A 16,652-nucleotide genomic window follows, 5' to 3' on the forward strand; every position below is an offset into this window, starting at 1 on the left:
TATTGCTGTAATCAAAATCTGCCTATAAATTCTTTTTACGCCTTGATTAATAATGGCAGTCCATAAATTATCTGGAGTTTTTTAGTTTTTTTTTTTCCTAGCTGGACTAGGAAAAGTATTTTAGAAATGTATATGTCTGCAACAGTATTTTGGCAGTCAGTTGTTATTCGGAATCCCGGAATAATATGAACTTCGTAGTATAGTATTCGTAGTTATCGATAAGATTCGTCGTCCTAACTTAGTGCGATGTGACACTAAATACTGAAGTGTGAGTGTTACTTCGCTACTGGCTTAAGAAATTTTATTCAAAGTAGGTCAAGAAATATTTAATACTGCTGGTCTTAGAATGTACATTTTAGATTATGAATTAGAGAGGGGCATTGTTGTCGAGGTAAAAGAAAGCTTTACAACAAATGCACCTACTTGGAGTTGATAATGTTCGTATTCCTGACAAGTGCTTTTTGTCCCAAACTATCGGAATTATCACTTTTTGTCGTAAGTCATTATTAACTGTCCAGCTATTTTTTTCCAGGGATTGATTAGGTATTGATTAAAGCCGAACTGGATAGAATATTTGAGGTTTGGTGAGATTATCGCTGATCGTTAATTTTTCGGTCTTGAAATTGTAACTTTATTTTCAGATCAAATCACCGCCATACTATCTCTTATAAGCTGCTTGCAAAGAGAAAAGTAGCTTGAACAAGTTAATTTGAAGGCTATACCATGAATGGTAGAGTTTTTCCGAAATGCTGTTGTGTTATCGAGATGTGTATCAAAATCTCGAGCAAATTCGATAAGTCCCTCTCTAAGAAAAATATAATAGTGATTCTTTTGGTATTGAGCAGTTCAGAACAATTTACACATATTTTGTCCCGCCAAACTTTGTACGGTGTTTGTGAACAAAACACTAATTACTCATCGTATTTCGTGTCCTTATTTTTGCTAACATGTGTTTCATCTATTGGATTCATTTATATCATGCTTTATTTTCACCTCCATAACAGGAAGCTTTTTTCCGATATTATGTGAACCATTTTAGACGAAATTCGCATAACATTAAAAATTGTACTAACTCGTGTATATGAAGAAATGGGAAAATGAGCTTAGTGGGCACAGAGATCTTCAGGAACTTGTAGCAAAACCAGAAAGGTTAATGAAAACAAAGCTGGGTCGAAATGAATAGAAACACATAAAATGCTCATCTTAATCTGAAGAAATAAACATTACCATTCTTGAATTATACATCTACTCATTACAGTAATGATTTCGTGAAAATAGGTTCCAGTTACTGTGCTTGGTAAGGCTAATTTGCGGTAAAAACGACGTTAATTAAATCCGCTTTTTTTAAAAAGGTCGACGCTTTTCCCCTTTAGGTTTCTCACTTTTCGCATAGTATGAGTTCAAAACTAGTCAAATAAAATAACCAATATGAAGAGGTAAATAATATATACTTAGGTCAATTCTGATGTTTACGATTCTGAAGCTACTTTGATGTGTCCTGTTTTCTTTCAAAACTTCGTATACGGAATTTCGAAATTCAGCAATGTCGTACAAAATGGAATTCCTTCCAGGAGTCGTCCCTACCGATTCTTTTGCTCCTGAATCACTGTGATCAGGATTCAGGAATCACGGCAAAACAGTGCTGCTTACTTCTCTTCCCACATCGACAATGGTTACTTGAAATGGACCAGAATTTACTAGTATTTGACGCAGTTAAACATAAAATTATGCTTGATATTTGTCGCGCGATAGATCTAATAGTTCATATCGAAATTTGAAAGTAAAACTATACCAGAGAGATCAGTGGAATGAACATTTATCAAGGAAAATAGCAGGGAACTTCCAACCTTTCTCCTTTTTTCAAGCATTCATTAAAGCATCTAATGCATCGTTTGGTTCAATCTCATTCTTGTCCTTTCTCCAGTTAAACCACATGGGAATAAAAACTCAACAATTACCAATAATCAATTATAGGGCACTTACACGCGCACACGTGCATAGACATATATACATAAGTATAGAAAACCTATATCTGTGATAATGAAAATTTACCTGCACTTGTGTGAATAAAATACGTTTTTTTCAAAAAATAAAAATAAACACAGTGTTGGAAAGGAGGAAGAGTGAAAACAGACTGGCATATCTTCCCACATATAGAGAACCGGTTTGCTTGTACAAAATTGAGCAGAAATGAGAATGAAAATCGAGGACCACACGTTTACAATATGAACATCATGACGTCGTTATACATAGGAACAAAAGGATACAAGAGTAAATGACAGTGCGGAAAGTAAAAAACATTTTTTCTTCACAAGAAGTAATTTACAGCCATACAATACGAAATAATTTACACATAGACATATATTTTATATCGCCTCTCAGTGAAAGTAACACAAGAACATTACCCTATTGAATAAATCAATAAACAACTCTGTATGCTTTACAGATCCTTCTAAATGTCATATCAAGACTAAAAGTCAAATGTCAAAACGACGTCCGCGAAATCAACAAATTATTAAGTCAGGAAAAGGTTGAAGTAATCCTGAGGAATAGAATCGTTCTAAGTCACTAAAATACATGCAGCTCGTATGAAAAAACCTTAATACTAATATTCATTCGTCAACAAAGAGAGGAGAGATACTTTTTAAGGAGCAAGTATTACGAATTTTTGCAAGTATATCCACGTTAAGGAAGTGCCAAAAATGATAGATCTCTTTTTCTGGAGATGTGTAATGTGAAATAAAAAAAAAGATTTTAATATTTAGGAAAAACTACGAGAAAAAACGCCTTAAAACTTCCTTCGAGTAATGCAGTAGATTTAAAATGAAAGACATTGGCGCATAGTTCAGAAATGCCAGATGAAATCCAAAATGACTGAAATGACCTACATCCATAATTTTCGAAATACAATACGATCTATGAATAAGCACGGAGTTCAAAATTTAAAGAATTTTTGAGCACAAAATTCAATTCATAGTACTGAAATATCTTTTTATATAAATGAATCAGTTTATGGATGAAAAGCAAATAACACTGTCACAAATTGAACTTTTCTCCAACAATCAGTCTTTCTTAGCAATAGGTGAACGAGTTGGTGGAAGGGCTGGACGAGCAAACTGACCAAGACCTATATGTGCCAATTCCGCTGATTCGTTCTGAAATAAAACTTAAATTTTCAAGAAACTTCGAAAAAATGGAAAATGAGATAAAATTTATATCATACTATAATCACTGCTATCGAAATTCAAACTATCTGAGAGTGCTCAGATTAGTTTCTGAACATCGCACTAGCCAACTGTCATCTCAAAACTGTTGCAAAAAGATGCAAAAAATGAGTGGAATAAGCATCGTGCAAAATTTTTGCTTCCATATAATACTACTCTAGTATCACCCGTTTAAAACGGATTTACCCAAAAAAAAATCAATCGGTAGTACACACCGAATCTTCATTTGAAGCTGATGAAATCGAACCAGGATATGCCGATATTGTCTTCGTTGATTCTTCATTAGAACGCTCTCCATCTTCTAAAATAATAAACGGAACTTTTTTTGTAGAAAGCAGATTTTAAGTTTAATTCAGTAATTTAAAATATCATATCACTTACCATTTCGAGGAGAGAGGCGTTCATTAATGAAGAAATTTGCATCCATGTTCATATCACCATCTGTATCTGCCGCCTCCGAACCTTCTTCCATTCTATCACCTAAAAACATAAAGTATATGAATAACTTGATATAATATCCTGCTGAGTTTGTTCATAAAAATAATGTATGAGTATATCGGCAATCTTGTTAACACTTTATATTTTATTAGGAATAATAAATTATACCCTGTGAGTCCGAACGTCCAGATGACACACGCTCATTGTGCCAAGGGAATGGACAAACATCTGCATTTGGAATTGTGACAGCACTTGCTGTAACGTCTCTTATGAAATTTTAAGTATGAATAAACTAAGAAATGAATACTAATAGTCCTATCCAAAATAACTACAGACTGGGAACATTATGCCCAAACCAACTTACGACTAGAAGCATCTGTAGCATAAGTGGGTGTTGGTGTTATACTTTTCGGAACAGACATTCGGTTAAGAAGTGCCGCCATACAATTATCCTCATCGTTCTCACGTGTTGTTTCCGAAGCGGCGAATGCACTGCAGAAAATTATAGCACAGAAGTTACAAACATAACAGACCAAAAATGTTCAAAATTTAAAATATTCATATGAATTATGAGGGATACGGTCAACATGTTCATCTTGGTAAGCATGTTTTGTCCGAACGAAAAGGTTGCTCATCAAACTACTCCATCAACACTCATGCCTCTTCCTTTTCTTTCCTTATCCCTTTTTCCTCCTTTATATGAATCACTTTTTGAATTTTTTTTTTTTTTGGATATATTATAGAATCCTCTTACCGACAGGTTTCAAGACAACGTGCCAGATCAGTTTCCAAAGCCATACGTGAGCGACGATTATTGGCACGCGACTCAGCCGACTTCTCACGAATGGCCAACAAATCAGCAACGTCTAAAACAATATTTATGAATCATTCATTTTTTAATAGAATAGACTTTACATGTGTGACGGTCAGATACTTATACATTCTAGAATACACTGCAAATTAAGAAGAGCATTAGGACTGGAACGAACACTTTGTTTCTTGTGCACTCATTTGTTGTTGCAAATTGGAGATTGTTCCCTTGAGATTTGCGATAACGCTACGCTGGCGACTGCATTCTTCACGTAGTTTACGAGCTTCTGTTTCAGCCCTTGTCGAGCGACGCTCTCCAGTATCATTCATTCTATCAAATAAAATGAGTTAAGTAAAAATTTTCGCCATAATTCCTTTAAATAAAATAAATGGAAAAAGTTGAAACAAAAGATTAAGTAAACTCACTCGTGAGATGGAAACTCATTTGCTGAAGAGGATGGCGAATGATCGTCCGATAAACTAGCCTGATCCAAGCGAGCCTGCATACGTCTGGAAAAATAAATCGTTGAATGAAACCCTTTTTAAACTCTTCATGCTGTAAAATGCTGTAAAATCAGAAAAAAAAAAAAAAAAAAGGCTGGGAGAAATACGGACCTTTTTTCAGCCTCCAACTGATCCATCCGCTTACCCAAAGTGTTAAACAAAGATTCTTGTTCATGTTCAAGTGCATTTTCAAGATCGACTTTTTCGCGACGCAACTGCTCGAGTGCCTGCAATAAATATTATAATCCATCAGCTCCAAAGATAATACTGAACTAAAAATAATGCGTGAGTTAAAGACATGAGCTTTCGGAAATTTACCGTGTGGTTTGCACTAATTTCCGCTTCTAGTTTACGAATTTTCACAAGCAGTGTGTCGACGACCCAACTCTGCTCCGCTTCAACCTGCCCAGCCAGTTCATCTCGTTCATTTTGTAACTGAAATAGACATATTCAAGAGTGACTGGTGACCAAGGTTCTGTTCCAGAAATATTAGTCGGCACACATTCTGTATCACTTATAACCTGTGCTATAAAATTCGAAAACAATACTTCCACTTTTTCAGAAACACTTCAGTATATATAGGAAAGAGATAAGTATATAGGGTAGAGATATAAGTTCTTGCAACTCATCCGTTTCTCTTTAATTACCATACAGTGAAAAATCTTAAGCAATTTACTTATGTTACAAGAAAGATTTTTGCCCACTAGGAACTTAGAAATAACTCAGTAAATCAATTTGCTGTATAGTCAATTGATATTGAGAAATAACTCAGTAAATCAATTTGCTGTATAGTCAATTGATATTGCTTGTGTTAACTTGTCAAACAAATAAATTACACAACGTTACTTTGCATAAATGCTGAGACTATTTTCATGATGGAATGTTTTGCATAATATGAAATGAGTCTTCATTTATTTCTATAAAAAACTAACTTGAGAAAGTTTGCGCGTCAAGTCGTTTGTTAAAAATTCCTCCTCCTGTTCATACTTCAGAGCCAGAGCTTCCTTATCATTCTTCAATTTCTGAATGCGCTTCAGTAGCATGTTGGATATAAATTCCTCCTCCTGTTCAGCTTTGGCATGCTAGAAACTTCAAAGTTTAAGCGCACAGATGGGTTATACACAGGCAGATTCACACAGAGTAGTATCAAGAGCTGGCAGTAAAATTATTAAAAAAAAAAACATAAATAAAAAGAGAAAGGAACACGAACCAAGCGGACGCTTTTTTCTCTAATGGTTTTATTTAACTGCTGCAGCGATTCATTACGAGCACGCAGACCCAACACCTCTTCCTTAAACAAACTATTGTTAAAACGATTTTGAAATAAAAGCCCAAATGTTTCTAATGAACAAGATTATTTAATTTCAATACTTCAATCCCCAAAATTAAATTAGCCGAATCTGGACATGGTGATCAAATTAAATAAGCTGATTCATTACCAAAAAGATTTTAGAAGATAATTGTGAATTACTGTACTTCTCTGAATATTAATTGATTCATCTAGTTATTCTTTGCATTTTTCAAGTTTTAGAACCAATAATGCTCAAAAAGACTTCTTGAATTATTCAAATTTCTTCAACAGTAATTTGTTATATGTTTATTAATTTACTTCAATGCGAGTTTTTTCTCGCAAGAGAAAGACTGCTTTCCTCAACACATCATCGTATTTTACAGAAGAATGAGGAATGCGTTCTTCATAAAGAGAGATCAATTCCTGGTCGGAGATCAGATCAACCGTCACAACTTCCTGAATTGAATGATGATTAGTATTTAGTTGAAAAGTCCGACTTCTGATAGAAATCCAAAGTCACATAAGAAAAACAAAACTCGGAAAAATTTTGCAATTCAGAAAATTCAATAGAAGAAATTCAAGCTACTCACCACTGAAGAAGACAGCTGCGGTGAAAGCTTCGCGGTTACTTTAGCAAGTTCAGAATCTTCACGACCAGCTAGAAGATCTTAAATCTCAAAGCGAATAAAATTTAAGATGTCGTAAACTAGCCTAGTTATTAACAGTTTTGTCATTTAAGACAGTACACAAAAAAAAGAAGACGGACTTGGTTTATGTGCAACACGCATGGCCATAATTATTTCCTCACTGAGTAAGCCTAAATAAACAAAATATACCTTTTGAACAGCGAGCATGCTTATCACGCGAACCATCTGAATTGAAAGATGTGCGCTCTACGGAAACAGCAGATTGCAGCTTGAATGACTGACCATTTGTTAGACCCGTGCTACTAGACATCTGAATAAAAGTACAGATAATATGCTCGCAAAGTGAGTCAGAAAATTTATACTAAATACAAATAAATTTAGAGCAGTCAAGAATATCGAAAAATGTATCTGTTCAAGATAAAGGAAATGAGAGCAATTGAAAGATCACAGTCACCGAAAACTTCGACTAATAAACTTCATATAATTAGAGTGTGAATTAGAAAAAAAGCACATTATTTGCCTTAAATACATTTCAAAGCGGATGCTTTCACCATACTACTTATTAAATGAGTTTTGGATTGGCATGCAGACAGAAAACCACGTATTTCATCAAGCAAAAAGATCGTTTTCCTTTCAGAAAAGTTCCGCAAATACTGAGAGCAATTAAAGTGCATCCCAACAACATAATCTGTATAACTGCAAAATCTCTCGGAATTTTTTCTACGATCATTTGCCAGAAGCTTGGAATGGCTAATAAAAGTGATTCTCATATGCTTATTTTAAATTCATTATAAATAAGACCTCGAAAAAAAATTTGGGTCCTGGAAAATTTTATTATGGAAGAGATATAATCTGAAAGATTCTTCAGTTTTACACATCGTTTGAAGACCTGATTAATATCACTCATTTCCCTAGTACTCGATTCAGAACTTTTAGATAAAATTTATTAAACTAGTAATTATATCACGTTGGTAGCAAAGATCTTATTAAGTTGAACAATGACAACTTTGAACAACAGCATAACTTTAAATCAACCTTATTTTTTCCAAGAGTTTTTGTAACAATATAATTCAGCTACCTGAACAGAAAATTTAATTCTTGGGAGTTCTAAAACAAGAATTCTTACAAACAGAAGTCGATCTTTGAACGGAATATTTAGAATTATCAATTCCCAGATATTATAAAAGGAAAGCCTATAACCCGACAACCTCAACCTGCTTACCCGAAGTAGAGAATAAACAAAGACGCGAGTGCTCAAGAAGCTCTATCTAGAAACAGTGAACCGGTCACCAGGAAAAACATCAATTTAATATAGTACAGGTTCCGGACCAAACAAAATACATACCACTTTACATAATGTTTCATCGGCTAAATTAGTAACTAATTTTTCCGGAAATGAACTGCAAAAATACTAAAGTTTGTCTAAAATATCAACAGAAAAGTATTATACTCTTCCTGATGATCTGAAGATAACATGATCAGATACTATGGATAACCAATGTCAAGACTTACTCTCAACGTCTCCAACTAGTTCATATAATGTAGGCAGCGCAGCATTCGAAACTTGCCCTTTCTTGGACAATAATTAACCACCCAACTCTTTCAAAAATCGTCCACCAACGAACGAGGGATGAAGTTTCCGCTATTGGATGCTTCGTCCACACGTCCCCCAACACAAACCGGCTAGTAAGTTCTCATCTTTTTATGTGAGGAATAATTGGGCTTTGTGAAAGGATTCCGGCTGATCATTGCATCATGGACTACGCTGAAGTTTTATTTGTGTTATTAAAACCTTGATTTTGAATACTTAATAATGAATGTTGTCAAACAGATGCAGGATAATGAACAAATGATTATGTGACGTGTTGCCAACAGTGAAGCAAATAAAGAGCCCAATTTTTTGAGAAGTGAATAAAGAGAGGAATCATTATTGCTCGGAGCGCAAGCATTGCTACGTACCTTCACAATTTAATGTTAGGAGTTCTCTTGAATAAGGTTAGGACGATTTTCAAGACAATCAGAAGATTTTTCAGATTTCCAAAAGAAGTGTTATGCAAGAAAAAAAAAGCGTTGATTCTGGAAAATCCAACTTTTTTTTGGTCTAAAGTACCTAATTCACTTTTGAATTATCCTTTTCTTGGTTATTGTTCCTCAGTCCTTACATGCACTTTTGGGGATTTTATATAGTTAGACTTAATTTCCAATGTTAAAACATATGATTGCAGTGGAATCAACTTATTAAGCCTGTTGCACGCTAATTGAAAAAATTTTGTCTTGCGTCAAATAAATTATTTGTGCAAGATGGAAATTGCAGGTTGATGAATGACTTTTTCAGCTCTAATTGTAACAATTTCCACGGGTAAATTTTTTAAAGAACCCAGTTCCTTTTCCTGGTTACTGTTCCTCACCCCTTAGATAATGCAGAAGAAATGTGCAGGGTTGGGTGTTGTTTAGTTGATTCCATTTTGTTAGTAAGCAAAAATACTATAATTTTGTACGAGCATAGCGTTTCGGTGCACTTTGCGTATTTGAATTGGAAATTTCATGACTAACCAGCACTTTGCACATCACAGAATTGTATTCAATAAATGCTAAATGAACACAAGAAATGCTGGAATCAAAAATGTTTTGTTCTGCCTGTTCCAAAAACATCCCTGCTTCACACCAAGTCATCCCTAATGATACGCATTCATTTCATCGTTACTTTCACACTTCTCACTTTTTTAGATCGTTTCCAAGTCTAATTTCCTATTCTACTAGTAAAGTTAGAACATTAAACACTCTTTTGACAAATTTCCTAGTCTTAATTTTCTAAATAATTCCACGTTTATTTTTAATTACAAAATGGTGAACAGCTGAGGACTTTCAGCGGGTTAAAGATTTTTGTATGATTGTTGCCAATCGAGAAAAGCTGTTCGATTTGTTAAGAAATTCAGCATAATGTTACCGTACGCCAAATTACAAAATCATCCCATGCCTTCAAAGTAAATTCGGATTTCCTAAGAGTCTTATGAAACTTATATGTCGAATTGGTTGTCAACACATTCATTTATCTTTATATTACCCTTAAGATATCATTTTCTTTTCTAGATCTGACACACTAATTACATAGTGCATTTCCCATGTCAAGCTGATGGTAAAAGATCTCTAACAAATGTCCGAAAAATCGGATATTACTGGGAAAGCTAAATATTTTTCCGCTGCACAACAAGTAAGAGACAAGTTAAAACATCCAAAGATAAATAGAAGTAAGGGGATGACATATTTATATATTTGCTTTGATGAATGTTGAGAAAGCATTATTAGAGTGGAAAATGAAAGAAAGAAAGGAAGTGATAACACGAAAAATATGCAAACATAAGAGCAGGAAGTATTGCTTTCGAAGAGAGCCATTGAATATCGTTTGGAAATCGGGAAGCCAACAAAAGTATACCTCCTGAATTCGCTCTTTAATGAAATGTGCTTATGAATTGGAATGCTATCATGACTGTTGAATCGAGTTCTTGCAGCAAGTAAGCAAAGATTCACGCTATGTACTGCTTCATTGCTCGTTTCATCATTTTTTTCCTATTAATTTACATATTAGCTAGGAAATGCACATCTTGGGTACAACCACAAATCGGCATCTATCCTGGCTTTCTCGACCTCTACAGTGCTAACAGAAATTTTGGTTTGTTGCAATTTTTAATAAAATTTATTGCTCCTATGGATTTTACATGAAACTCAAATTACGGTTCAGTTTATAACTGGGATTCATAAATCAAAAGGTTTGGCTGTACCGATGAGCTCAGAAAGAAAATATTTTTTTTTTTTTTTTTCAAAAACTTTTTAGTGAAAACTTGTTTTTCAAAAGCAGTTAATTGGAATTTTTAGATGCAAATCAACTTTGAAAATCACTTTACTAATTTACATGGTTTTTAGACTGAGTGCCTCTGGATCTGGGTTCGATAACTGGTCCTCTAATTTTTAGCGTGCATCTGCTCAATTAGCTAACGAAAACGCCATTTTAATAGTTTGATATTTTATTGTCAATTATAAAAATTTCGTTTAATAGCTGAATTCTATTTCACTTTTAGTCAATAGCGGCGACTTAAGTACTGGGCAACCATATACACTTGGTATTCGTATGGCCAATACTGATCGGTACGATTACTTGATACAGTCCTGCACATATAATGATAAATACCATTTTATCGATGAGAATAGGTAATTAAGGTCACATTTGAATTTAAACTTTTCCAGATTTTCTTCTTAAGTTTTGAAATTCTTCTAATAATCTGGTTACATCTAAAATATTGATATCACATTCTTTCAAATAGGGTTTTTTTTCTTCCTTTTTTAAAAAAAATAGAAGTCAAACTTAATAAAATTATATCTTGCTGAAAAATTTCAGGCCAAATTACAGTGTAATCGTTTCGACTTTTTCATATTACTTTTAGACAAGTTGCAGCTGTCTGGTTTGCGACAAATTTTTCCTGCAGATGTGGGAAAATGATATGTACTGGTTGGGAAGTGCAGTGAAACGTACGTTTATCCACTTTATGCCACCAGAGCCGCTCGCTCGCCTCGAGTGCAGCGTACGCATATTGCACTGTTGTGGTTGTGCTGAAGTAAATCTTTATTTAAGATCATCATACCTGCTTGAAGTTCAATGCATTAATTCTAGACAACAGTGTTTTTTTGCAAGGAAATGTCCAAAATATTTTCATTAGTATTGGGAAGCTATACTACCTTTTTAGGTTTTAATGTTTCAGCAGCAAGGGAGGATTTTCTTAGATTTCTGATATCGTATAAAATAATTTATAACAGTTATCAAGAAATTCAGAGAAATTTTCCAAAAAAATAATTTATTAATAATTCAGCATTTGCCTAATAATCCCCTTTTTTCTCTCACAATTTTTGACTTATTTTAAAAAGCTGTTATCTGCAAATAAAGGAAACAAAAGTTCTTCAAAGATATATGTATTGGAATTCAGACAGTAAGATTTCCAAACGATTTGTGAAAATGCATGAATGGGCATAACTGCATCCTATGGCTAAAATATCATATCAGTGTCAAGCGAAAGCACAAGCCATAATTTTTTCTCTATTATAATTGATTTATAGTGAACATTAAAAATTTTTAAATCTACTCGATGCTTGAAATTTTGATTGCTTAGAAAATTTTCAGTATTTTTTTCTTTCTGCTATACTTTTTTTTTTCTTTTTCTTTCTTGCTGTTAAAAATTTTAACTTTTTGTTTTTAGAGAGCTTGTGAAAGAAAATTTTTGTCGGTTTTGGTCACTTATCCACATCACGTCATTAACTTGGCAATCATTAATGAGCAAGAAGTAGGAGGAATCCTTGCCACTTCGGCAGCCAGTTGGCCGTGGTGGATTTGGTTCCTCATTCTTTTGGGACTTATCCTACTTCTTTGCTTATTACCTCTATTTTTGCTGTTATGTTCTCTACTATGCATGCGCAAAAGGAAGATATCAGATTCCAAAGCCACAGTTCCACCATCGAATTCAGCTAAAGTTTCAAATATTCTTGTTCGAGCAAAAGAAATGGAAACAAATGGAGCTTCAGAAGACAGCTTGAGAAGGCCATCGGTATTGCCACCACCACCACCATCTACTCGGATATTTCGCACTCCATCCGGTTCATCATGTGAAATTGCTCATTCGACTGCCAGCCAGTCTCGGATTGCGGCTGTCATCAGACAACAACAACCTCGGACGTCCTGGGCAGAAAGCACTATGCGAAATGAGACGGAGTTGAGACCAACGTTAGGACCACAAATGGAAAGAGTAGTTGAGGAATTCGGAGAGGTAACGGGATCAGAAAGCAAATTCCATTCCAGTGCAGATAAGCAACACATCGCTCAATTCGATTCCGAAAGAGCTGTACACCAGCAAACTGCCTGTGAAGAGAAATTCTTCAAAAAAAGCGGTCGTCAAAACGAAACGCTTGAAGAAGGTTACGACCGTGCTCAGCTTACATATACTACACCTAAGAGACATTTCTTCCACTCCGAAGTTGTTTAATCTCGCTAACTATTATTTATGATGCAAATCCGATCATGAATATTTCCAATAATATGTCTGAAAATTCCTAGTTTTTTGTTGCGGAGATGGAATAGAAGGATGTCAATAACAGACAGAATTATATTAATGTACGTAACCGAATTACTCTAAATAGTAGTTAACAAAAGTGAACTATACACTTGAAATACATAACACTAAATTTAGTTATCATATCAGAATAGTACTCATTCCTACAAATGCTGCCTACCATTTGTTCATTTGTTCAATCATAATACTTCATTGTTCCCAAACAGTATTTATTCCTTCTAAACTTGTAAACACTGCCTATTTTTTTGCTGTCATATTTCATTTGCACTCAAATATGAATGCTGTAATGTAAGTTAAAAAAATTACTTTAACGAATGCCTTTCACATCTTACATGAACATACGGTATTTCACTGACATGGCGATCCTTAATAGAGTTTTCCAACACCTGGCTTAATCACTGCGGATTCCAACTGAACAGAGTTTGTTTTTGCTTTTTTTTTTCCTTTTTGTTTTTTAAATAATTTTCCAATTTATTTTTAAGCAATAATCACTTGAATCTATTTTGAGCAAATTCAAGGTTGATTGTCATTTAATCCAGGATTATGCATCACTCACTATCCATTTTTACGGACAGTTTTGGCCTTTCTAGATTGTCTAATTCAGGGTCTTTAATTTAATTCGTGCCGCCCATGCAACATGAAACTTTCAGTAGTGACAAAATCCAAAAGTTTTTAAGGAATGTGCATTCAGTCTTGTTAGGAATTTACTGGTTACTGATGAAAATTAAGGAACAAAAACAAGGTTTTGTGGTAAAATTTTCAAAATCTTTGAAATCAGAGTTAAAACGAAAATAGTTCATTTAAATCTACTTGATTTTCATACATAAACGATAACTCTTTCATGTACAAGAAGTGTAATGAGAAAATGACAGTGGCGATTGGTGTGTATTTTAATTAATGATAAGAGGAACTCGAAAAAGGACAACAACCTTTGTCTCCGTCTTCCTCTCTTGTTCACCTCACCATAGCGTCAATCTTCCGAGCAGTTTGTTAAAATTTCATGACAATCCTTGCTCATTAATAGAAAAAGATTCGTGATAATGCTCTGCTTGGCATTTGTTTTTTTGTTTTTTGGCATTTGTTTTTTCATCATAACCATAATCTCATCATATAATTGATTGATTTTATTTATTTTCTCAAATTTTTAAAACTGTTCGAAGAGTATGGTTCTCTACTGGGGCAACAAAAAAGTTACGCCTTTAAGTAGTTTGCTGAATGCTACAAACAAAATTCCAATTTAACAGCTGAAATGACATATGAATACTTCGCGAAAAAGGACTCATAATATCTAAAATTTTAGTTATTTGGATTATTGTTTAAAGACTGCAATTCTTTCAATTTGATTTCGTGATATTGTATGTGGCGGAAAAGTCTTACAATTAAGGTCGTATCTGTAATTCCAGTAATTGTTAAAATAGCTTATACTTCTGAAGAAGAATGAACAGTCGACGACGATTATCAATGTTCATTTCACTGATCATTTTCATAGCCGTCCTATCTTTGATTGCCGCAGCTTTATTTACTGATTACTGGTCCGAAAGTAGGCCTATCAATAGGAAATTTAACTCTGTAAATAACTATGTGAATTTGGGTCTTTTTAAAGGCAGCCGACAGCTAGATTGGGGGCTTGGTCCACGTCATAAGTCTTTTTCAGGTAACATTTTAGCATCAGCCAATATCTAAAAAGCAGAGTCACAGATATAAAAGTTTTTTCTGATTTTCTTTTTTTATTAAAATGTAGTTACTTTTTTTCAGTTTACGAAGAATTACACGATAGAGTAGGTTTCGTTCCTAAAGTCTCATGGGTATTTATTCTATTTTCCTTGGCAATTGGAATTTTATGGAATGTAGTGGGTGCAGTGGTCGCACTTTTGAACACCGTCGCTAGAGAAACCGATACTATTGTCGGGCCGAAAGGAATTTATCTATGGAGCATTCTTACTGGTGCATCAAAATTTTCTAATAAATTTGTTTTTGGTTTGTTGTATACAGTAGTTACCGAATTTCTTTCGAATTTCAAATATGGAGATTTGGAGGCGTATGAAAATTCGATTTTTCATAGATATTCCATACTGAGACTCACCAAGGTCAATACGATATTCCCGCTGTTGTCACGCACTTCTTCGTTTCAGATTACTTATTCCAATTTTTAAGTCCATCATTTCCCGTAATTGTACGTATATTTTGCAAAGGCCAGCTAGTTTTCTCTTTCCAGCTCATTTTTTCTTATCAATAGATGTAAAGTCCCTTTTTCCTCTAAAAGGAGAAGTCCGAATTTCATCCTAATAGTTGCAGCTCCAATTAACTAATCTTCTGTTCCTCCAACCATTCCAATTACTGTTCTAGCAAACAATTATCTTTACCATTCTAAATTCATTTTTTTTTTTTTTTTTTTTTGTCCTTACAGCGATGTCATATTCATCAGCGTTGATAATTTTCCTGGTACAATATGTGACAACAATTCAAAACAATGTTTTACTAAGTGAACACATTAGTAGTGGATTTTCAACGGAGAATCGTACAAGGTCATTGCTTGCTTGAATTCTAAAGTCTTAGCATCTTATTTTTCCGAATAATCGTGTGATATTGATTCAAGTCTTAAATAATACATACGTTCCATTTATCGTTTGTGTTCATTTCGAACAGGTTTGGTTCCAGGCTCAGTTTTTCATTCTACTTTGTCACAACTGCACTGGTACTTTTGCTCATCCCATGTTTACTGGTTTACGGAACATCAAACAAACGAAGCAGTGAAAGAGAGAAGCAGTTACGTGTGGATCATACTGTCTTTATGTACTAATATGTTTTATGTCCTTTCTTTAATGAGGATAAAAGTTTGTTCCAGTTGATATTCCGCTTTCTCAACTTTTGTTTGTCAATTAAAATTATAATAACTTCTGTACAAACCTACTGCACAATCTCTGCTCTCGGGTGATAAAAAGCAGAGGGAAAAAACAGTTGAAGTCTTTATTTCCAAAACATTGTTGCAAGCTTTCTCTCAGAAAGTCTAGAAGTAATAGCTGAGACCGAAGGTAAAAGCTTATTATCTTTGCAACGTTGTTACAAAACTGAGATTATAGTTAACATAACACATGGGAACTTACGAAAAGATGAATATGAAATTTTTACAATAAATATAGAGCCTCCAATCATTCAAAGGTAAACCATAAGATGCGAACAAAATGAAATTTCTCATAAGATCATATGACCAGCAACTACTGATGGTGAATCATGCAGATGCATCACGCGATGCAATTTAGAGTTAATAACCATGATGAAATGGATTTCATTCTGCAACCGAAGGGATTAGTTATACTTCCCTATACTTTCACAGAGTTTTTGTACGTCACATGGATTTGCTTATTATACCCAAAATTCTTTGCCATTATTCCTTCGAGTGTTTAACTAGTGGTCCCTCCAGATCTATCCACTTTATAACTCGTTCTTGACCTTTACAAGTAGCTCTTAATAATTATAAATCGTATGGTTTATGTAAAAAAATCATCGAACCTAATTAATGGATAGATTGAACAACATATTCGCACGTAATTCAGTAGTTTTAATTTGGACAATTATCGCTCTACAACGAAATGCTAGACAATCCTGGTGATATCAAAGATCCTTG

At 34.1% G+C, this 16,652-nt stretch overlaps 4 protein-coding genes across 6 annotated transcripts; 3 read left to right on the forward strand and 1 right to left on the reverse strand.

Moving 5' to 3' along the window:
• Positions 1-413: 413 nt before the first annotated feature.
• Positions 414-694, forward strand: Bm16939 (Uncharacterized protein; the record flags this gene model as incomplete). Its single annotated transcript, XM_043073705.1, has 2 exons — positions 414-495; positions 642-694. The coding sequence occupies 2 exons, from the start codon at positions 414-416 to the stop codon at positions 692-694; spliced, it is 135 nt and encodes a 44-aa protein (XP_042929639.1).
• Positions 695-3,062: 2,368 nt separating this feature from the next.
• On the reverse strand, positions 3,063-7,224 carry Bm5696 (Uncharacterized protein; the record flags this gene model as incomplete). 2 transcript variants are annotated; one of them, XM_043073706.1, is made up of 15 exons in its annotated part: positions 3,063-3,155; positions 3,440-3,525; positions 3,606-3,704; positions 3,831-3,917; positions 4,027-4,154; positions 4,417-4,528; positions 4,652-4,803; positions 4,899-4,982; positions 5,088-5,203; positions 5,295-5,411; positions 5,909-6,058; positions 6,187-6,267; positions 6,586-6,723; positions 6,858-6,925; positions 7,104-7,224. In XM_043073706.1, the coding sequence occupies 15 exons, from the start codon at positions 7,222-7,224 to the stop codon at positions 3,063-3,065; spliced, it is 1,632 nt and encodes a 543-aa protein (XP_042929640.1). The 2 variants fall into 2 exon arrangements, with proteins under 2 accessions (XP_042929640.1, XP_042929641.1); XM_043073707.1 differs by lacking the exon at positions 3,831-3,917.
• A 3,221-nt stretch (positions 7,225-10,445) lies between these two features.
• Bma-pes-8 (Uncharacterized protein) lies at positions 10,446-12,940 on the forward strand (the record flags this gene model as incomplete). 2 transcript variants are annotated; one of them, XM_043073708.1, is made up of 4 exons in its annotated part: positions 10,446-10,584; positions 10,991-11,120; positions 11,365-11,524; positions 12,161-12,940. In XM_043073708.1, 4 exons carry the CDS (start codon positions 10,446-10,448, stop codon positions 12,938-12,940), a joined length of 1,209 nt encoding a protein of 402 aa, XP_042929642.1. The 2 variants fall into 2 exon arrangements, with proteins under 2 accessions (XP_042929642.1, XP_042929643.1); XM_043073709.1 differs by lacking the exon at positions 12,161-12,940 and having other exon boundaries at positions 11,354-11,435.
• Positions 12,941-14,464: 1,524 nt separating this feature from the next.
• Bm11003 (Uncharacterized protein) lies at positions 14,465-15,827 on the forward strand (the record flags this gene model as incomplete). The annotated part of the gene is made up of 4 exons (XM_001899258.1): positions 14,465-14,681; positions 14,783-14,971; positions 15,435-15,552; positions 15,686-15,827. 4 exons carry the CDS (start codon positions 14,465-14,467, stop codon positions 15,825-15,827), a joined length of 666 nt encoding a protein of 221 aa, XP_001899293.1.
• Between the last annotated feature and the right edge of the window lie 825 nt (positions 15,828-16,652).

Source organism: Brugia malayi (assembly GCF_000002995.4).
Source record: "Brugia malayi strain FR3 genome assembly, contig: Bm_v4_ChrX_scaffold_001, whole genome shotgun sequence".
Lineage (NCBI taxonomy): Eukaryota > Metazoa > Nematoda > Chromadorea > Rhabditida > Onchocercidae > Brugia > Brugia malayi.